The following is a 22,661-nucleotide window of genomic DNA, read 5'->3' as shown; positions in this document are numbered from 1 at the left end:
GCGGGCAGCGCCCCAGTGGTAAGTGAGGTCGATTTGGTGCTGGTAGGCGTCACAGAGTTGGTGGGGTTTCGCGCGTGGACGGCGCTTGATCCTTTGCTCCTCCTTCCTGGCTGCGCCCACTGCAGAAATGACGCGTGGCCCGGCAGACGTAGTACCCTGTGACCCCCCACGCTCGTGCGGCCGCCGCCGTGTCTGCGCGGATCAGGCTGTGACTGTGAGCAAATGGCAGCGGCGCACGTGAGGACCCGAATTGCTCATGTGAAATGTTTCTTGTGCAGCTTTGCCTATGTTGGTACCGGAATTGTCTCTCCATGGCTCTTCCGTCGTGATTTTGAAATGAAGACTCGCTGCGAAAAGTTAGGCATGCTTTGTGGACTGGACCCAGAGGATACATTCCATGTTTTCTGCAAATGCCCTATGCGCGGGACCTATGGAACGCCATGGACGCCGGCCCTGAAGGACATCACCAACACCGGGCCGGACTGACTCCTGCGCCTCCTCGGCCGGTGCAACGTGGAAGAACGCCTCCCAGTGCTCATGACTATGTGGCGCACATGACATGTCCGCCATGAGATCACCCATTCGAAGACAGCGCCAAATGACAAATTCATTTTGGAGATTTCTGTCAAGCTACATCAACGCTCTCGTGGACATTCGTCAAAACCCCGAAGCAGAACCTGTACGTCACCAGTCAGGTCCCGCATCATTGGACCAGCCCCCACCCCCCAGATGGTCGAAGCTCAATGTGGACGGCGCGTTCCTTGAAGCTGATGGCATGAGGGTTACAGGTATGATCCTATGAAACAACGCATGTGAGACGGTCCATGTTTCTTGCAAATTTCTTACAGACAAACCGGACTGTCTTGTCGTGCAACTAGACTGTCTGGTGGAGCATCGGTGGACTATCTGGTCCTCTGACCGGACGTCTGGTCCCTCCTCGACTGGCAGCATTTCTTCTCTAGTCAGGCGGGATTGCCCGGTCCTTTGAACCGGTATGTCCGGTGGCTCTGGCCCGGTTGTTGTTTTTCCTCTATTGTGCACTATTTCCAGTCAACACTGTGAATAGTTCATCGACCAGACTGTCGGTATAGATCTACCCGACTATTCGGTAGTGCATTTTTGGACCGTGAAGGTTCATTTTAGCCACCACTATATATACCCCTAGTCACTTTGTTCTAGGGTTACCCTTTGAGCAAATATCCCCCACAACCGCCACACATACACCTCTTAGTCTCCCAATCCTTGTTGCTTTGATTCTCAGAGATTCAAAGGGAAACCAATCAAAATCAAGATCCACTCCTTCCCTACACTTTGACCAATCACTTTTGTGTTTGAGCTTGATTTGGATCCTTAGTGTTTGTCTTGTTACTCTTGGAGGTTGGAACTCCTATGCGGTATATATTCTTCGGAGAGGAATCGTCCATTGTGATTACCCCTAGACAATGTGTGAAGGTTTCGAGACCACCTCAAGGTCTACCACTAGTATTTGAGAAACGCCTTTGTGGTGTTGTCTCAAGGAGAATAGAGTGAGCCCTTTTAGTAACATTTAGCCCTCCAATGGTGACTAGCTTCCCTCCAAGGAAGTGAACATCCGCATACATCCTTGTCTCCGGAGTTTCAGTTACCCCTAACCCTAACTCCTTACTTGTGATTACTTGTCTCCTTGTCTTTACTTATATCATACTGTGCTTGCTTAACTTGCTACTAAGTTGTTATTCAATATATTGCTAGCACTAGATTCACCTTTGTAATTGTTAGGCACGCTTTCATATTTTGTGTTATTGCCTAAAATTGTTAAATAATAATTAAAATTTGTAATTGTACCTATTCACCCCCCTCTAGGCCAGTCTCGATCCTTTCAATTGGTATTAGAGCCTCATGCTCTATTCTTGTGGCTTAACCGCCCTAGAGCGAGATGGCTCAAGATGGGTCCAGAGCTTCTGGGTGTTGTGGATCCTAGGCACAAGTTGGCCCACAATTGGATGACGATGGTAGGATATTCACCCATGAGGATTTGACTAATGCATTAGCAAAACAAAAACTTGAAAATGATGCTGTAATTGAGGCTACAGTACAAGCTAGGATGGCCGCATATGTACCTAGTGTTATACTTATCGTTAACACGCGAGGTACGCCATGGGTGGCAAATGCATCCAATTCCTCTTCTACCCAACAACCTCCCTTGGGTACCAACCCTACCAGTATCCATGGCTTTACCAGGAAGCTATAACTTAAGCATAACTTTTCGGGTATGTGTTGGGAAACGTAGCATGCAATTTCAAAAAAATTCCTACGATCACGCAAGATCTATCTAGGAGATGCACAACAACGAGAGGGGGAGAGTGTGTCCACGTAACCTCGTAGACCGAAAGCGGAAGCGTTAGATTAACGCGGTTGGTGTAGTCGAATGTCTTCACGATCCAAGCGATCCAAGTACCGAACGTACGACACCTCCATGTTCAGCACACGTTCAGCTTGATGACGTCCCTCGAACTCTTGATCCAGTAAAGGGTCGAGGGAGAGTTCCGTCAGCACGACGACGTGGTTACGGTGTTGGTGATGTGATCCGCACAGGGCTTCGCCTAAGCACTACGACGCTATGACCGAAGGAGTAAACTGTGGAGGGGGGCACCGCACATGGCTAAGAGAACAATAGATGTGCCTTTGGGGTGCCCCTGCCCACGTATATAAAGGAGGGAGAGAGAGGCCGACGGCCAGGAGGGGCGCGCCATGGGGGGGGGAGGGTCCTACTTGGACTCCTAGTCCAAGTAGGATTCGGTCCCCCCTTTCCTTTCTCCACCGGAGGGAATAGGAAGGAGAGGGAGAGGGAAAGGGAAGGGGGGGTGCCGCCCCCTCCTCCTTGTCCTATCTCGACTCCCTAGGAGGGGGCACACGGCCACCCCCCGCGGGCTTCCCTCTCTCTCCCTTAGGTCCATGTTGGCCCAAAACTTCCCCGGGGGGTTCCGGTAACCCCTCGGTACTCCAAACAATATCTGAATCACCCGGAACCATTCGGATGTCCGAATATAACCTTCCAATATATGAATCTTTACCTCTCGCCTATTTTGAGACTCCTCGTCATGTCCGTGATCTCATCCCGGACTCCGAACAAACTTCGGTCACCAAAACACATAACTCATAATACAAATCGTCATCGAACGTTAAGCATGCGGACCCTACAGGTTCGAGAACTATGTAGACATGACCGAGACACATCTCCAATCAATAACCAATAGTGGAACCTGGATGCTCATATTGGCTCCTACATATTCTACGAAAATCTTTATCGGTCAAACCGCACAACAACATACGTTGTTCCCTTTGTCATCGGTATGTTACTTGACCGAGATTTAATCGTCGGTATCATCATACCTAGTTCAATCTCGTTACCGGCAAGTCTCTTTACTCGTTCCGTAATGCTTCATCCCGCAACTAACTCATTAGTCACATTGATTGCAAGGCTTATAGTGATGAGCATTACCGAGAGGGCCTAGAGATACCGCTCCGATACACGGAGTGAAAAATCCTAATATCGATCTATGCCAACCCAACAAACACCTACGAAGACACCTGTAGAGTATCTTTATAATCACCCAGCTACGTTGTGACGTTTGATAGCACACAAGGTGTTCCTCCGGTATTCGGGAGTTGCATAATCTCATAGTCAGAGGAACATGTATAAGTCATGAAGAAAGCAATAGCAATAAAAATTAACGATCAATATGCTAAGCTAATGGATGGGTCTTGTCCATCACATCATTTTCTAATGATGTGATCCCGTTCATCAAATGACAACACATGTCTATGGTCAGGAAATATAACCATCTTTGATTAACGAGCTAGTCAAGTAGAGGCATACTAGGGACACTTTGTTTTGTCTATGTATTCACACATGTACTAAGTTTCCGGTTAATACAATTCTAGCATGAATAATAAACATTTATCATGATATAAGGAAATATAAATAACAACTTTATTATTGCCTCTAGGGCATATTTCCTTCAGTCTCCCACTTGCACTAGTGTCAATAATCAAGATTACATAGTAATGATTCTAAGACCCATGGAGTCTTGGTGCTGATCATGTTTTGCTCGTGGAAGTGGCTTAGTCAACGGGTCTGCAACATTCAGATCCGTATGTATCTTGCAAATCTCTATGTCTCCCTCCTTGACTTTATCTCGGATGGAATTGAAGCGTCTCTTGATGTGTTTGGTTCTCTTGTGAAATCTGGATTCCTTTGCCAAGGCAATTGCTCCAGTATTGTCACAAAAGATTTTCATTGGACCCGATGCACTAGGTATTACACCTAGATCGGATATGAACTCCTTCATCCAGACTCCTTCATTTGCTGCTTCCGAAGCAGCTATGTACTCCGCTTCACACGTAGATCCCGCCACGACGCTCTACTTGGAACTGCACCAATTGACAGCTCCTCCATTCAATATAAATACGTATCTGGTTTGCGACTTAGAGTCATCCGGATCAGTGTCAAAGCTTGCATCGACGTAACCATTTACGACAAGCTCTTTTTCACCTCCATAAACGAGAAACATATCCTTAGTCCTTTTCAGGTATTTCAGGATGTTCTTGACTACTGTCCAGTGATCCACTCCTGGATTACTTTGGTACCTCCCTGCTAAACTTATAGCAAGGCAGACATCAGGTCTGGTACACAACATTGCATACATGATAGATCCTATGGCTGAGGCATAGGGAATGACTTTCACTTTCTCTCTATCTTCTGCAGTGGTCGAGCATTGAGTCTGACTCAACTTAACACCTTGTAACACAGGCAAGAACCCTTTCTTTGACTGATCCAGTTTGAACTTCTTCAAAACTTTATCAAGGTATGTGCTTTGTGAAAGTCCAATTAAGGAGTCTTGATCTATCTCTATAGATCTTGATGCCCAATATATAAGCAGCTTCACCAAGGTCTTTCATTGAAAAATTCTTATTCAGGTATCCTTTTATGCTATCTAGAAATTCTGTATTATTTCCAATCAACAATATGTCATCCACATATAATATTAGAAATGCTACAGAGCCCCCACCCACTTTCTTGTAAAGACAGGCTTCTCCAAAAGTCTGTATAAAACCCTATGCTTTGACCTTTGATCACATTATCAAAGCGTATATTCCAACTCCGAGAGGCTTGCACCAGTCCATAAATGGATTGCTGGAGCTTGCACACTTTGTTAGCACCTTTTGGACTGACAAAATCTTCTAGTTGCATCATATACAACTCTTCTTTAAGAAATCCATTAAGGAATGCAGTTTTGACATCCATTTGCCAAATTTCATAATCATAAAATGCTGCAATTGCTAACATGATTCGGAAAGACTTAAGCATCGCTATGGGTGAGAAGGTCTCATCGTAGTCAACTCCTTGAACTTGTCGAAAACCTTTCGCAACAAGTTGAGTTTTGTAGACAGTAACATTACCGTCAGTGCCAGTCTTCTTCTTGAAGATCCATTTATTTTCTATGGCTTGCCGATCATCGGGCAAGTCCACCAAAGTCCACACTTTGTTCTCATACATGGATCCCATCTCAGATTTCATGGCCTCAAGCCATTTCGCGGAATCTGGGCTCATCATCGCTTCCTCATAGTTCTTAGGTTCATCATGGTCTAGTAACATGACTTTCAGAATAGGATTACCATACCACTCTGGTGCGGACCGTAATCTGGTTGACCTACGAGGTTTGATAGTAACTTGATCTGAAGTTTCATGATCATCATCATTTGCTACCTCACTAATTGGTGTAGGAATCACTAGAACTGATTACTGTAATGAACTACTTTCCAATTCGGGAGAAGGTACGTTTACCTCAACAAGTTATACTTTCCTCCCACTCACTTCTTTCGAGAGAAACTCCTTCTCTAGAAAGGATCCATTTCTTAGCAACAGATATCTTGCCTTCGATCTGTGATAGAAGGTGTACCCAACAGTTTCCTTTGGGTATCCTATGAAGACACATTTTTCCAATTTGGGTTCGAGCTTATCAGGTTGAAGCTTTTTCACATAAGCATCGCAGCCCAAACTTTAAGAAACAACAACTTGGGTTTCTTGCCAAACCACAGTTCATATGGTGTCGTCTCAATGGATTTAGATGGTGCCCTATTTAACGTGAATGCAGCGGTCTCTAAAGCATAACCCCAAAATGATAGCGGTAAATCAGTAAGAGACATCATAGATCGCACCATATCTAATAAAGTACGGTTACGACGTTCAGACACACCATTACGCTGTGGTTTTCCAAGTGGCGTGAGTTGCAAAACTATTCCACATTGTTTCAAATGAAGACCAAACTCGTAACTCAAATATTCTCCTCCGTGATCAGATCTTAGAAACTGTATTTTCTTGTTACGATGATTTTCCACTTCACTCTGAAATTCTTTGAACTTTTCAAATGTTTTAGACTTATGTTTCATTAAGTAGATATACCCATATTTAATAGTTGGAGATTTTAATATCGTAAGGAGTTTTGAGGATAGCAACAAGCCAGGAGGTAATGTTAATGAAATCTTGACTTTCAATGTTGTTATCAGCAATCTGGGATTAGTGGATATTCCACTAAAAGGCAGGAAGTTTACATGGTCTAACAAATAGTCAGATCCTTTACTGGAGAAGCTCGACTGGTTCTTCACTTCTGCCTCATGGACCTTGTTATATCCCAACACTCTTGCTTTCCCACTGGCCATGACTACATCTGACCATGTACCTTGTGTTATATAAATTAATACTTCAATGCCCAAAAGCAACATCTTCAGGTTTGAAAATTGGTGGATGGACAATGAAGGTTTCCTGCCTCTGGTTGAATCTACATGGAAGCAAAGCATTCATTGTGCTGATGCAGCAAAAATAATCAATGCTAAGATGAAGATTCTCAGGAAATCCTTAAGACATGGGCTAAAACCCTGTCTAACTTAAAGAGGATATTTCATATGCCAATACTGTGATTGCCATGTTAGATGCAGTGGAAAGTTTCAGGCCACTTACCAGTCTTGAATTTGAGCTCAGGGAAAATATCAGACTACATTTGAAAAATTTGTTAAAGCAACATAAATCCTACTGGAAACAAAGGGGCAAGAGAAAATGGGTGACACTTGGAAGTGAAATCTCCCAATTTTTTCATGCCATGGCTACAATGCAGCATCGAAACAATATCACCCCCTCATTGCTTGCACGGGATGGCACTGAGGTCACAGATCATGGAGCCAAAGCCACTCTCCTGCATGAGACATTCAAAGACATATTGGGGAAATTTGAGCCTTCCCAAATTCCCCATGATATGCTGAATCTTATTCAACCACACAGTGATTTATCTTTTCTAGAGCTCCCTTTCACTATTGATGAGATTGATGCAGTTATAAAAGAAATGCCATCTAACAAGTCTCGGGACCAGATGGATTCAATACTGACTTCATCAAGAAATGTTTAATTAAAAAGGACTTTTATGATCTTTGCTCCCAATTTTACCAAGGAGATCTTTGTTTGCAGGGTATTAACAATTCTTTTATTACTCCCATACCTAAAAAGGCAGAGGCTGAAACTATGAATGATTATAGGCCTATATCCCTACTCAACTGCACTATCAAATTGTTGACAAAGTCTTGCCAATAGGCTCCAATCAGTCATACTAGAGCTTATTCACATAAATCAATACAGATTCATCAAGACAAGAACCATACGAGACTGTATTGCTTGGGCATATGAATATCTTTTCCAATGCCATAAAATTAAAATACCAACTGTTGTTCTCAAATTAGATTTTGAGAAGGTATTTGACAAAATAGAGCATGGGATGATTATGGCTATCCTAAAGAAGAAAGGATTCAGGGACAAATGGTGCACATGGATTCAACAAATCTTGAATTTTGCTACTTCTTCAGTATTATTGAATGTGGTACTTGGTTCTCACTTTAAATGCAGAAGGGGAGTTAGACAGGGGGATCCCCTGTCCGCTTTGATCTTTATTCTTGCAGCAGATTTTCTGCAGACGATATTAAATGATGAAATGAGCAAGGGCAATATTCAAGCACCCATCAATTTCCATTCATGCCCAGATTTCCCTATTCTTCAGTATGGAGACAATACTTTGATTATCATTCCCGCATGCCAACAACAATTGAGCCATCTGTAGACCCTCTTGCACATCTTCCCTAAAGCCTCTGGTCTCAAAGTTAATTTTCAAAGGTCTAACTTATTACCTATCAACTTGTCTGATGAAGACACCCAGTCTATGTCCAATATTCTAGGATGTGTTGTGGGAACTTTCCCCTTTACCTACCTTGGGGCACCACTCAGTTTCACTAAACCCAGAATAGAGCATTTCATGTACCTCATAGAAAGAATTCAAAAAAGACTGGCAGTATGCTCTCAATACCTCAGTTATGATGGTAGATTGCTAATGGTCAGCGAGTATTGTCCTCTCTACCAACTTTTCTTAATGTCTACTTCTCTTGTACAAAGGCATTATTGAGCAAATAGACAAGTACAGAATGTTGGGGAACGTAGTAATTTCAAAAAATTTCCTACGTACACGCAAGATCATGGTGATGGCATAGCAACGAGAGGAGAGAGTGTTGTCCACGTACCCTCGTAGACCGTAAGCGGAAGTGTTATGACAACGCGGTTGATGTAGTCGTACGTCTTCACGATCCGACCGATCCAAGTACCGAACGTACGGCACCTCCGAGTTCAGCACACGTTCAGCTCGATGACGATCCCCGGGCTCCGATCCAGCAAAGCTTCGGGGATGAGTTCCGTCAGCACGACGGCGTGGTGATGATGATGATGCTTTACCGGCGCAGGGCTTCGCCTAAACACCGCGACGATATTATCAAGGTAGAATATGGTGGAGGGGGGCACCGCACACGGCTAAGGAACGATCCGTAGATCAACTTGTGTGTCTATGGGGTGCCCCCCCGCCCCCGTATATAAAGGAGCAAGGGGGGAGGCCGGCCGGCCCTTGGGGCGCGCCAAGGAGGGGGAAGTCCTCCTCCTAGTGGGAGTAGGACTCCCCTTTCCTAGTCCAACTAGGAAGGAGGAAGGGGGAAGGAAAGAGAGGGAGAGGGAGAGGGAAAGAGGGGCCGCTCCCCCTCCCCTAGTCCAATTCGGACTCCCCATGGGAGGGGGCGCGCCACCTCCTAGGCTGCTGCCCTCTCTCTCCCCTCAGGCCCACTAAGGCCCAATACTTCCCCGGGGGGTTCGGTAACCCCTCCGGCACTCCGGTTTTCTCTGAAATCACCCGGAACACTTCCGGTGTCTGAATATAGTCGTCCAATATATCAATCTTTATGTATCGACCATTTCGAGACTCCTCGTCATGTCCGTGATCACATCCGGGACTCCGAACAAACTTCGGTACATCAAAACTTATAAACTCATAATAAAACTGTCATCGAAACGTTAAGCGTGCGGACCCTACAGGTTTGAGAACTATGTAGACATGACCTAGAACTATTCTCGGTCAATAACCAATAGCGGAACCTGGATGCCCATATTGGTTCCTACATATTCTACGAAGATCTTTATCGGTCAAACCGCATAACAACATACGTTGTTCCCTTTGTCATCGGTATGTTACTTGCCCGAGATTTGATCGTCGGTATCCAATACCTAGTTCAATCTCGTTACCGGCAAGTCTCTTTACTCGTTCCGTAATGCATCATCCTGTAACCAACTCATTTGGTCACATTGCTTGCAAGGCTTATAATGATGTGCATTATCGAGAGGGCTCAGAGATACCTCTCCGACAATCGGAGTGACAAAACCTAATCTCAAAATACGCCAACTCAACATGTACCTTCGGAGACACCTGTAGTACTCCTTTATAATCACCCAGTTACGTTGTGACGTTTGGTAGTACCCAAAGTGTTCCTCCGGTAAACGGGAGTTGCATAATTCTCATAGTTACAGGAACATGTATAAGTCATGAAGAAAGCAATAGCAATATACTAAATGATCAAGTGCTAGGCTAATGGAATGGGTCATGTCAATCACATCATTCTCCTAATGATGTGATCCCGTTAATCAAATGACAACACATGTCTATGGTTAGGAAACATAACCATCTTTGATTAATGAGCTAGTCAAGTAGAGGCATACTAGTGACTATATGTTTGTCTATGTATTCACACATGTATCATGTTTCCGGTTAATACAATTCTAGCATGAATAATAAACATTTATCATGAAATAAGGAAATAAATAATAACTTTATTATTGCCTCTAGGGCATATTTCCTTCAGTCTCCCACTTGCACGAGAGTCAATAATCTAGTTCACATCGCTATGTGATTTAACACCAATATTCACATCTGCATGTGATTAATACCCATAGTTCACATCATCATGTGATCAACACCCAAAGGGTTTACTAGAGTCAATAATCTAGTTCACATCGCTGTGTGATTAACACCCAAAAGAGTACTAAGGTATGATCATGTTTTGCTCGTGAGAGAAGCTTAGTCAACGGGTCTGTCATATTCAGAGCCGTATGTATTTCGCAAATATTCTATGTCCACAAGTGCTCTGCACGGAGCTACTCTAGCCAATTGCTCCCACTTTCAATATGTATCCAGATTGAGACTTAGAGTCATTTGGATTGGTGTAAAAGCTTGCATCGTTGTAACTTTAACGACGGGCTCTTTTATCACCTCCATAATCGAGAAACATCTCCTTAGTCCTCACTAAGGATATTCTTGACCCATGTCCAGTGATCTACTTATTAGATCAAAATTGTATTCCTTTGCCAAACACAGAGCAAGGTATACAATAGGTCTGGTTCACAGCATAGCATATTTTATAGAACCTATGACTGAGGCATAGGGAATGACTTTTCATTCTCTTTCTATTTTCTGCAATGGTCGGGTCTTGAGTCTTACTCAACTTCACACCTTGTAACACATGCAAGAACTCCTTCTTTGACTGTTCCATTTTGAACTATTTCAAAAATTTATCAAGGTATGTACTCATTGAAAAAACTTATCAAGCGTCTTGATCTATCTATATAGATCTTGATGCTCAATGTGTAAGCAGCTTCACCGAGGTCTTGCTTTGAAAAACTCTTATTCAAGTATCCTTTCATGCTATCCAGAATTTCCATATCATTTTCAATTAACGATATGTCATCCACATATAATATTAGAAAAGCTACAGAGCTCCCACTCACTTTCTTGTAAATACAGGCTTCTTCAAAAGTCTGTATAAAACCATATGCTTTGATTAACTCATCAAAGCATATATTCCAACTCCGAGATGCTTGCACCAGTCCATAGATGGATCGCTGGAGCTTGCACAATTTGTTAGCACCTTTAGGATTGACAAAACCTTCTGGTTGCATCATATACAACTCTTCTTTAAGAAAACCATTAAGGAATGCAGTTTTGTTTATCCATTTGCCGGATTTCATAAAATGCGGCAATTGCTAACATGATTCAGACAGACTTAAGCATAGATACGAGTGAAAAACTCTCATCGTAGTCAACATCTTGAACTTGTCGAAAACCTTTTGCGACAATTCTAGCTTTGTAGATAGTAACACTATCAGCGTCCGTCTTCCTCTTGAAGATCCATTTAATCTCAATGTCTCGCCGATCATTGGGCAAGTCAATCAAAGTCCATACTTTGTTTTCATACATGGATCTTATCTCAGATCTCATGGCCCCAAGCCATTTTGCGGAATCTGGGCTCACCATCGCTTCTTCATAGTTCGTAGGTTCGTCATGGTCTAGTAACATAACTTCCAGAACAGGATTACCATACCATTCTGGTGCGGATCTTACTCTGTAAGACCTACGAGGTTCTGTAGTAACTTAATCTGAAGTTTCATGATCATCATCATTAACTTCCTCACTAATTGGTGTAGTAGTCACAGGAACAGATTTCTGTGATGAACTAATTTCCAATAAGGGAGCAGGTACAGTTACCTCATCAAGTTCTACTTTCCTCCCACTCACTTCTTTCGAGAGAAACTTCTTCTCTAGAAAGGATCCATTCTTGGCAACGAATGTTTTGCCTTCGGATCTGTGATAGAAGGTGTACCCAACAGTTTCCTTTGGGTATTCTATGAAGACACACTTCTCCGATTTGGGTTCGAGCTTATCAAGTTGAAAACCTTTTTCATATAAGCATCGCAACTCCAAACTTTAAGAAACGACAGCTTAGGTTTACTTCTAAACCATAGTTCATACGGTGTCGTCTCAACGGATTTAGATGGTGCCCTATTAAACGTGAATGCAGCTGTCTCTAATGCATAACTCCAAAACGATAGTGGTAAACTGATAAGACATATCATAGATCGCACCATATCTAGTAAAGTATGATTACGACTTTCGGACACACCATTACATTGTGGTGTTCCAGGTGGCGTGAGTTTGTGAAACTATTCCACATTGTTTTAATTGAAGACCAAACTCGTAACTCAAATATTCATCTCCACGATCAGATCGCAGAAACTTTATTTTCTTGTTACGATGATTTTCCACTTCACTCTGAAATTCTTTGAACCTTTCAACTATTTCAGACTTATGTTTCATCAAGTAGATATACCCATATCTGCTCAAATCATTTTGTGAAGGTCAGAAAATAACGATACTTGCCACGAGCATCAACACTCATTGGATCGCATACATCGGTATGTATTATTTCCAATAAGTCAGTAGCTTGTTCCATTGTTCCGGAGAACGGAGTTTTAGTCATCTTGCCCGAAAGGCATGATTTGCAAGCATCAAATGATTCATAATCAAGTGATTCCAAAAATCCATCTTTATGGAGTTTCTTCATGCGCTTTACACCGATATGACCCAAACGGCAGTGCCACAAATAAGTTGCACTTATCATTATCAACTTTGCATCTTTTGGCATCAATATTATGAATATGTGTATCACTACGATCGAGATCCAACAAACTATTTTCATTGGGTGTATGACCATCAAAGGTTTTATTCATTTAAACAGAACAACAATTATTCTCTGATTTTAAATGAATAACCGTATTGCAATAAACATGATCAAATCATATTCATGCTCAACTCAAACGCCAAATAACATTTATTTAGGTTCAACACTAATCCCGAAAGTATAGGGAGTGTGCGATGATGATCATATCAATCTTGGAACCACTTCCAACACTCATCGTCACTTCCCCTTCAACCAGTCTCTGTTTATATAACTCCTGTTTCGACTTACTAATCTTAGCAACTGAACAAGTATCAAATACTCAGGGGCTACTATAAACACTAGTAAGGTACACATCAATAACCTGTATATCAAATATACCCTTGTTCACTTTGCCATCCTTCTTATCCACCAAATATTCAGGGTATTTCCGTTTCTAGTGACCATTTCCTTTGCAGTGTAAGTACTCAATTTCAGGCTTTGGTCCAGCTTTGGGCTTCTTCACGGGAGTGACAACTTGTTTGCCATTCTACTTGAAGTTTCCCTTTCTTTCCCTTTGCCCTTTTCTTGAAACTAGTGGTCTTGTCAATCATCAACACTTGATGCTCTTTCTTGATTTCTACCTTCGTCGATTTCAATATCACGAAGAGCTCGGGAATTGTTTTCGTCATCCCTTGCATACTATAGTTCATCATGAAGTTCTAGTAACTTAGTGATGGTGACTAGAGAATTCTGTCAATCACTATCTTATCTGGAAGATTAACTCCCACTTGATTCAAGTGATTGAAGTACCCATACAATCTGAGCACATGCTTACTAGTTGAGCGATTCTCCTCCATCTTTTAGCTATAGAACTTGTTGGAGACTTCATATCTCTCAACTCGGGTATTTACTTGAAATATTAACTTCAATTCCTGGAACATCTCATATGGTCCATGACGTTCAAAATGTCTTTGAAATCCCGATTCTAAGCCGTTAAGCATGGTGCACTAAACTATCAAGTAGTCTTCATATTGAGCTAGCCAAACGTTCATAACGTCTGCATCTGCTCCTGCAATAGGTTTGTCACCTAGCGGTGCATCAAGGACATAATTCTTCTGTGCAGCAATGAGGATAAACCTCAGATCACGGATCCAATCCGCATCATTGCTACTAACATCTTTCAACACAATTTTCTCTAGGAACATATCAAAATAAACATATGAAAGCAACAACGCAAGCTATTGATCTACAACATAATTTGCAAAATACTACCAGGTACTAAGTTCATGATAAATTTAAGTTCAATTAATCATATTACTTAAGAACTCCCACTTAGATAGACATTCCTCTAATCCTCTAAGTGATTACGTGATCCATATCAACTACACCATGTCCGATCATCACGTGAGATGGAGTAGTTTCAACGGTGAACATCAATATGTTGATCATATCTACTATATGATTCACGCTCGACCTTTCGGTCTCCGTGTTCCGAGGCCATATCTGTATATGCTAGGCTCGTCAAGTATGACCTGAGTATTCCGCGTGTGCAACTGTTTTGCACCCGTTGTATTTGAACGTAGAGCCTATCACACCCGATCATCACGTGGTGTCTCAGCACGAAGAACTTTCGCAACGGTGCATACTCAGGGAGAACACTTCTTGATTATTAGTGAGAGATCATCTTAAAATGCTACCGTCAATCAAAGCAAGATAAGATGCATAAAGGATAAACATCACATGCAATCAATATAAGTGATATGATATGGCCATCATCATCTTGTGCTTGTGATCTCCATCTTCGAAGCACCGTCGTGATCACCATCGTCACCGGCGCGACACCTTGATCTCCATCGTAGCATCGTTGTCGTTACGCCATCTATTGCTTCTACGACTATCGCTACCGCTTAGAGAAAGCAATTACAGGGCGTTTGCATTTCATACAATAAAGCGACAACCATATGGCTCCTGCCAGTTGCCGATAACTTCGGTTACAAAACATGATCATCTCATACAATAAAATATAGCATCACGTCTTGACCATATCACATCATAACATGCCCTGCAAAAACAAGTTAGATGTCCTCTACTTTGTTGTTGCAAATTTTACGTGGCTGCTACGGGCTTTAGCAAGAACCGTTCTTACCTACGCATAAAAACCACAACGATAGTTCGTCAAGTTGGTGCTGTTTTAACCTTTGCAAGGACCGGACGTAGCCACACTCGATTCAGCTAAAGTGAGAGAGACAGACACCCGTCAGCCACCTTTAAGCACGAGTGCTCGCAACGGTGAAACCAGTCTCGCGTAAGCGTACGCGTAATGTCGGTCCGGGCCGGTTCATCTCACAATACCGCCGAACCAAAGTATGACATGCTGGTAAGCAGTATGACTTGTATCGCCCACAACTCACTTGTGTTCTACTCGTACATATAACATCAACGCATAAAACCTGGCTCGGATGCCACTGTTGTGGAACGTAGTAATTTCAAAAAAATTCCTACGTACACGCAAGATCATGGTGATGGCATAGCAACGAGAGGAGAGAGTGTTGTCCACGTACCCTCGTAGACCGTAAGCGGAAGCGTTATGACAACGCGGTTGATGTAGTCGTACGTCTTCACGATCCGACCGATCCAAGTACCGAACGTACGGCACCTCCGAGTTCAGCACACGTTCAGCTCGATGACGATCCCCGGGCTCCGATCCAGCAAAGCTTCGGGGATGAGTTCCGTCAGCACGACGGCATGGTGACGATGATTATGCTTTACCGGCGCAGGGCTTCGCCTAAACACCGCGACGATATTACCAAGGTGGAATATGGTGGAGGGGGGCACCGCACACGGCTAAGGAACGATCCGTAGATCAACTTGTGTGTCTATGGGGTGCCCCCCCGCCCCCGTATATAAAGGAGCAAGGGGGGAGGCCGGCCGGCCCTTAGGGCGCGCCAAGGAGGGGGAAGTCCTCCTCCTAGTGGGAGTAGGACTCCCCTTTCCTAGTCCAACTAGGAAGGAGGAAGGGGGAAGGAAAGAGAGGGAGAGGAAGAGGGAAAGAGGGGCCGCGCCCCCCTCCCCTAGTCCAATTCGGACTCCCCATGGGAGGGGGCATGCCACCTCCTGGGCTGCTGCCCTCTCTCTCCCCTCAGGCCCACTAAGGCCCAATACTTCCCCGGGGGGTTCCGGTAACTCCTCCGGCACTCCGGTTTTCTCCGAAATCATCCGGAACACTTCCGGTGTCCGAATATAGTCGTCCAATATATCAATCTTTATGTCTCGACCATTTCGAGACTCCTCGTCATGTCCGTGATCACATCCGGGACTCCGAACAAACTTCGGTACATCAAAACTTATAAACTCATAATAAAACTGTCATCGAAACGTTAAGCGTGCGGACCCTACGGGTTCGAGAACTATGTAGACATGACCTAGAACTATTCTCGGTCAATAACCAATAGCGGAACCTGGATGCCCATATTGGTTCCTACATATTCTACGAAGATCTTTATCGGTCAAACCGCATAACAACATACGTTGTTCCCTTTGTCATCGGTATGTTACTTGCCCGAGATTTGATCGTCGGTATCCAATACCTAGTTCAATCTCGTTACCGGCAAGTCTTTTTACTCGTTCCGTAATGCATCATCCCGTAACCAACTCATTTGGTCACATTGCTTGCAAGGCTTATAATGATGTGCATTACCGAGAGGGCTCAGAGATACCTCTCCGACAATCGGAGTGACAAAACCTAATCTCAAAATATGCCAACTCAACATGTACCTTCGGAGACACCTGTAGTACTCCTTTATAATCACCCAGTTACGTTGTGACGTTTGGTAGTACCCAAAGTGTTCCTCCGGTAAACGGGAGTTGCATAATTCTCATAGTTACAGGAACATGTATAAGTCATGAAGAAAGCAATAGCAATATACTAAATGATCAAGTGCTAGGCTAACGGAATGGGTCATGTCAATCACATCATTCTCCTAATGATGTGATCCCGTTAATCAAATGACAACACATGTCTATGGTTAGGAAACATAACCATCTTTGATTAATGAGCTAGTCAAGTAGAGGCATACTAGTGACTATATGTTTGTCTATGTATTCACACATGTATCATGTTTCCGGTTAATACAATTCTAGCATGAATAATAAACATTTATCATGAAATAAGGAAATAAATAATAACTTTATTATTGCCTCTAGGGCATATTTCCTTCACAGAAGACATTGCGTCTGGAGAGGTAAAGAGTCAGAGGCGAAGAACCCACCACTGGCAGCTTGGGATCTGATATGTAGGCCCAAGGATAAAGGTGGCCTAGGTACTTTAAATCTTTCCACTCAAAACACTTGTCCGTTGCTAAAAACGGTGCACAAATTCATCAATCATGATAACATTCCTTGGGTGAATCTTGCCTGGGAGGCTTATTATCAAAATGGCACACATAGTACCAATTTGCATAGTAGCTCTTTCTGGTGGAGAGATTATCCCAAACTACTGCCAATTTATAAAGATCATGCAACTTGCATTCTTCGGAATGGGACCTCGATGGAGTTTTGGACGAAAAAATGGAGGGATATACCTCTCATGTAGCAATGGCCACACTTATATACGTTTACCGGACATCAACGGATCTTTTTGTCCAGCATGTGGCATTTGGAGGACCTATCAGATCATTTTCATCTTCCTTTATCGGAGGAAGCATATCTTCAATTTCAGGATATGGAAGAATTTCTACAGAACTTGATCATCACAGATGAGTCTGACATTTGGCAAATGCCATTTAGCTCCTTACTCTATAAAGTTTCTCAGGTCTATAAACAACTGACCAACTTCCCCACAACAATGCCTGACATAAAATGGACTTGGGCAACATGTTGTCAACTCAAGCACAAAAAGTTCTTCTAGTTATTAATCAACAACAGGTTGAACTCTAGAGCCATGTTACTAAGGAAAGGCTTCTTTATCCAGTATTACAATTGTGTCATGTGCAATTCGGCTGCTTTGGAAACAAGAGATCACCTCTTTTTCCACTGCCTTTTTGCTCAACACTGTTGGACTTACATATATCCTACCTGGACACCTAATTTCATGGGCATTCAAGAGGAATTACGTGCTCTTAAGCAGCTCCTTCAAGTGCCTTTTGCTTTGGAAATAATCATCCTCGTATCATGGGCCATCTGGACAACGAGGAATAACTATATTTTCAAATCAATGCCTCCAAGCCTGTACACTTGTAGGAGAAAGCTAAAGGAAGAACTTAAATGGGTTGTTTACACGGCCAAAAGGGAGGACTATGCAGGGTTTGCAGACCGGATCAAGGCATTCAGATAATAACCTTGGGTTTGGTTAATTGCTGTTGTATTTTTCTCTGCTTTATTTTCCTTTTGCTGTACAGTTCTTTTCCTTAGGCTGGTTTGAGTTTTGTATAGCTTTCTTTTTCTTTTTGGACCCGTTTGGGACCTCATTCTTTGTTCTATTTATTTTGAAAATCAATAAAAATACGCAGCAAAGTCCTACTATTTCCCTAAAAGGAAAATGTCGATGTGCCTACCTTGTCAGCATATGGTGACTTTCGCTATAAGGTCTTTCGTACGGGCCCTGCTAATTTTCATCTTGAGTACTAACAACGACATACCCTCTACTCTTTTGTTGTTTCCACGGCAATAACAGTTCTGATCATTACGAACCAAGCCATGGTTGGTAGCTAAGATGCGTCGTTCTATCCCAACGAGAGATCAAACCCTTCGTCCGACATTCTGTTTGTCTCGTTTTAGCGGACTTTTAAGCGAATTACTTCAATGGTAGGTGACATTAATTCCCGTCAACAGCATGACACATCTTGAAACTCCACGGCAGTATGTCGTTTCGTGGTGGAGTGTATGTGTATGCATCATAATTGTAAGATATATAGTGGCCTGTCATCGACAAGGTCAAGCCGGCTCCGGTAGGGGGGAGGCGACAGCGGTGCGTCGACGGCTCGTCTCAGGGGTGTACTCAAGTTGAGCTCCCTGGGTGCACATGACACCGAGTGCAAGATGTTTTCTTTGTAAGTTTCATATAAAATATAGTGTGTGATACCCCATATTTAAATGGAAAATATGAGTGATCATATGCTAGGACACCTGGTCATTTTCTCTCTAGGTCACACTGCTCGTTCTCGCGGCGGCAATGGTCGTTCAGTGGTTCATGGACCTCGATGCAATTTTTATTATGTTTGAGGTGCTTTCTACTTTCTTTGAATTTTTATAATAGAGTTGACCTTTTTCGCAATTTTTTTTAGTGTTTCGCATGGTTAAAAAAGAGAAAGATATATAGTGTTTCTCCAAATGAAAATTTGACCGTTGCTGGAGAAACTTCAGTCATCTGATACAACCGACTTCCATCTAAAGTCAATACACACAAGCAGGCCTTTTACACGTAGTTGAGTCTTGAGTGCGTTAGTTAGTCTTAGAATCCACCAGTATGCTGTACATGCAGATCAACTGATTTTGTAATATGTACTGTAGATCAGTGAAGCCTCTTGAGCCTGACCTGCGCGCCGTGCTCAGGCTGCAGAAGGCCAACGGTGAAGGGCGCGTGTGTGTAGGACGGCGAGAGGTCGAAGGAGAAGCGCTGCAGGATCATGGCGAGCCCCATTTTAGCCTCGAGCAGCGCGAAGCTCTGGCCGACACAGATCCGCGGGCCCCAGCCGAACGGGAAGAAGGCCGGCGCGTCGACGGACGCCTTGGCGACCCCCTCGGAGAACCTCTCCGGCCTGAACTCATGGGCGTCCGCGCCCCAAACCTCCTTGTCGTGGTGGACGCTCAACAACGGCAGCATAAGCACCACGCCCGCCGGGTACCTGACGCCGCCGAGCTCCGTCGGCTTGTATGTCCTGCGCTGGAGCGCCGTCAGTGGCGTGTATAGCCGCAGCACCTCGTAGAGCACCATGGTCACAATTCTCATGCGACTTAACCCGTCGTAATCCGGCGTGCGGTCGCCGAAGACATGCAGGGCCTCCTCCCTGGCACGGTCCTGCCACTCCGGGTGCATGCAGAGGACGATCATCGTCCATGTGAGCAGCACCGACGTGGTCTCCATGCCGGCGAAGTAGAATAGCTTGCACTCTCCGATTACGTCGTCGGTTGTGATGCCGGCCTTGGAATTGCCGCCCGCCCTGGTGTGTGCCATGTTGGACTCCAGCAGCAGCCCGAGAAGATCGTCGCTCGTGGCTTGGCCGGCCCTCAAGGCGTTCTCCCTTTTCGCGATGATGCCCTTGAGGATCCTCTCGATCTCGGCAGCGATCTGTCTCATCCTTCGGTTGGCTTTTGTTGGGAAGAACCTGGACATACACCAATGTATCAGGACAGAGTCTGCAGCGCAGTGCCGTAGGAGAAACTCAAATTTGCACCATTGATCGATGTAGGTGTAAAAGGAGACTAATCAGAGACAGAGAACTCACAGATAACCAGGGATATGTATCTTGTTCATGGCGAGCACGGCGAGCTCGATCTGCTCCCCCTGAAGCTGGAAAATCCTCCGGCCCTCGAGGTAGCTGCTGCCGAAGGCGGCGCGAGAGATGACATCCCCTGTCAGGTTCTGCATGTCGGGCCACACATCTACCTCGCATGCCGCATCACCTGCGGCTAGGCCTTCCCACCTGTGCACCAGGTCCGTGCAACATGCAGCGAAAGCTGGCAGCATGCGCTGAAAATTGGACACCAATTTTGTCACTCCCTGGAGCCAAACCTATGCCAGTCTGCCATGTCAATCACCGAACAAAAATAAATAAGTAAATCACCTTGAGCTTCTCGAGATGGAAGGCAGGGTTGATGATCCTCCTGTGCTTGGCCCATTTCTCGCCCTCGTGGCTACCAATGCCATTGTGCAACATCCTCTGAAGTCGGCCCAACTTGAGCTTCTCAAAGTCGCCGGACTTGTTGGACAGTACTTCTCGCACCAGTGCGGGCTTGGTAATGGTCACTCTAGGTGATGGTCCAAACCAAGTGATAGACATTTTACCTGAAATGAAATGATTTTAGACAATCACGAGGTAGCTTGTATCGGCAGTTCTTTTTTTTTTCTTCTACATTTTCATTTTCAGTTAGCCCATTTACCTAAGTGGGGTACGGTTTGTCTAGTTTGCTAGAACATCATTAGATTTCGTGGATAGAAAAATGAAGCCCGATGCACCCACTAAAATAAGAAGGGTGGGATCTAGAGTCTAGTCATGATCACATTAGTGTGGGTACCTTTCGAACTGGACTATTGAGTTGGTGTTTTCCTCTTTGGAATGATGATGTCTACTAGCTAGCGTACGCAGTAGGAATATGGCCTTGGATGCAATCATGCAGCATGGGATTTTCTTGTTGATACTCTATTTTACAAATGTTCCTATAGCTAAGATACCTTGAGTGTCTGTAAATCTGGTTGCTCTAATCTGCTATGAAACTACAATTAATGAAGTTGAATTGAACTTCAAAATAGCATGACAAAAAGCCGCGCAAAAGGAAATTAGCATGAGAAAAATAGCCAATAGCGGTGTATACAAAGAAAAAATAACTCCGGCCGGTAGTCAACCAAAAAAATAAATGATGAAAACTGAAAACTGAATCTGCTCTTGGAAACATGTTCCCGGACGACCGTGTGACGAGAGCAACGAAGTTTCCAAGGCAAACCAATGCAGCCGACTCCAAGGTCAAGGGACAGACCAGTACGAAGAAAACAAGAGAAGTACTAGGAGACGTACCGTGCTCCTTCATGGTCTGGTGGAACAGCGGCATGGCACGGGGCACGACGTCGTGGCAGCCCAGCGGCATGGACCGGGACCTCGCCTCCTCGTCGAGCCTCTCGGCCAGCGGCGCGTCACCGGCCACGGAGCGGTACGGCGTGCCGCGGAGGCCCTGCGACCGCAGCGCGCGGTCCAGGCGCCGGGGCCTCCACCACGCCCACTCCAGCGCCCGCACGGCGCACCAGGCGATGGCCGCGCCCGCGACCACGTACAGCAGCTCCCGTGGAAAAGAAGCCGGCGATCCCATCACGCTCGTCGCCGCGGAACAGGCCGGAGCAGGCAGCACAAGGGGAATGGGGTTGATTGATGCTTTGCTCTCTTGCGGTGATCAAGTGGGTGGGGGCGTAGGATACGATCGAGTGGTGTGGTGATCACCTCCCATTCCACCGCTATATATAAAAGATGGTGGAGGCCTTTTTTTGCACCGCATGCTTTTGTGCCATTATAGTGCACATTTTTGGCGCCCAGCCCCAGGGCTGTTTCCTTGATGGTTCTACAGTCCGGGGAAGTGGTCTTTTCTTTTAATCCCTGTGAAATGAGAAGATCCGTGTGGGAAAAAAAGGGAGCAAAGTTGGACGACGAAAAGCGAGCGTAGGGACGCGGCACGGCACCAACCTGGTCTACAATTAGGTGGCTGGCTGGCTGGCTGCATGGGCCGCTCGTCGCCTCAATCTGTCTGGGTTTGCACTCGATCGACAGCGTGTTTCTTTCGGAAAGAGCTGACTATCTGCTTTCTCCTTCCCATTTGAAGCAGCTAGCGTCTTCGTACACACAGGTCATAAAGGTGCAGCGCCGCACGTAGAGTGGTCATGCCGTGCACCGAAAGCGCCTGCACAAGCTCTCCCTGGCTGGCTTTTAAAAACCAGATAGCGCCCCAAAACTCCGGTTGGAAACCAAAAAAGGCAAGGAAAATATGTCTGGACGACATACCGCTGCAAATTAGAAATTACATGTGTAACGCATGGCCAGGGACATGCATGACCATATACCTAATCCTAACCCTAT

At 44.6% G+C, this 22,661-nt stretch overlaps 1 protein-coding gene across 1 annotated transcript; it reads right to left on the bottom strand.

Annotated features, from left to right (window-relative positions):
* Positions 1-19,263: 19,263 nt before the first annotated feature.
* On the bottom strand, positions 19,264-22,027 carry LOC123070179 (cytochrome P450 72A15). Its single transcript, XM_044493235.1, has 4 exons — positions 21,615-22,027; positions 20,667-20,887; positions 20,328-20,572; positions 19,264-20,207 (listed from the first exon to the last, which is right to left on the bottom strand). Exons 1-4 carry the CDS (start codon positions 21,901-21,903, stop codon positions 19,394-19,396), a joined length of 1,569 nt encoding a protein of 522 aa, XP_044349170.1. The 5' UTR covers positions 21,904-22,027; the 3' UTR covers positions 19,264-19,393.
* Between the last annotated feature and the right edge of the window lie 634 nt (positions 22,028-22,661).

This window comes from Triticum aestivum, chromosome 3B, assembly GCF_018294505.1.
Source record: "Triticum aestivum cultivar Chinese Spring chromosome 3B, IWGSC CS RefSeq v2.1, whole genome shotgun sequence".
Taxonomy (NCBI): Eukaryota; Viridiplantae; Streptophyta; class Magnoliopsida; order Poales; family Poaceae; genus Triticum; species Triticum aestivum.
Note: the sequence above shows the minus strand (reverse complement) of the source record. Positions and strands in the feature narration are given on the sequence as shown.

Bases quoted from the DNA above. Each gene is read 5' to 3' on its own strand.
- LOC123070179 (XM_044493235.1), bottom strand. From the start codon at position 21,903: ATGGGATCGCCGGCTTCTTTTCCACGGGAGCTGCTGTACGTGGTCGCG. The intron at 20,888-21,614 runs GTACGTCTCCTA...ATTTCATTTCAG, and splicing joins CCAGACCATGAAGGAGCACG to GTAAAATGTCTATCACTTGG. The intron at 20,573-20,666 runs GTGATTTACTTA...TCCAATTTTCAG, and splicing joins TCCATCTCGAGAAGCTCAAG to CGCATGCTGCCAGCTTTCGC.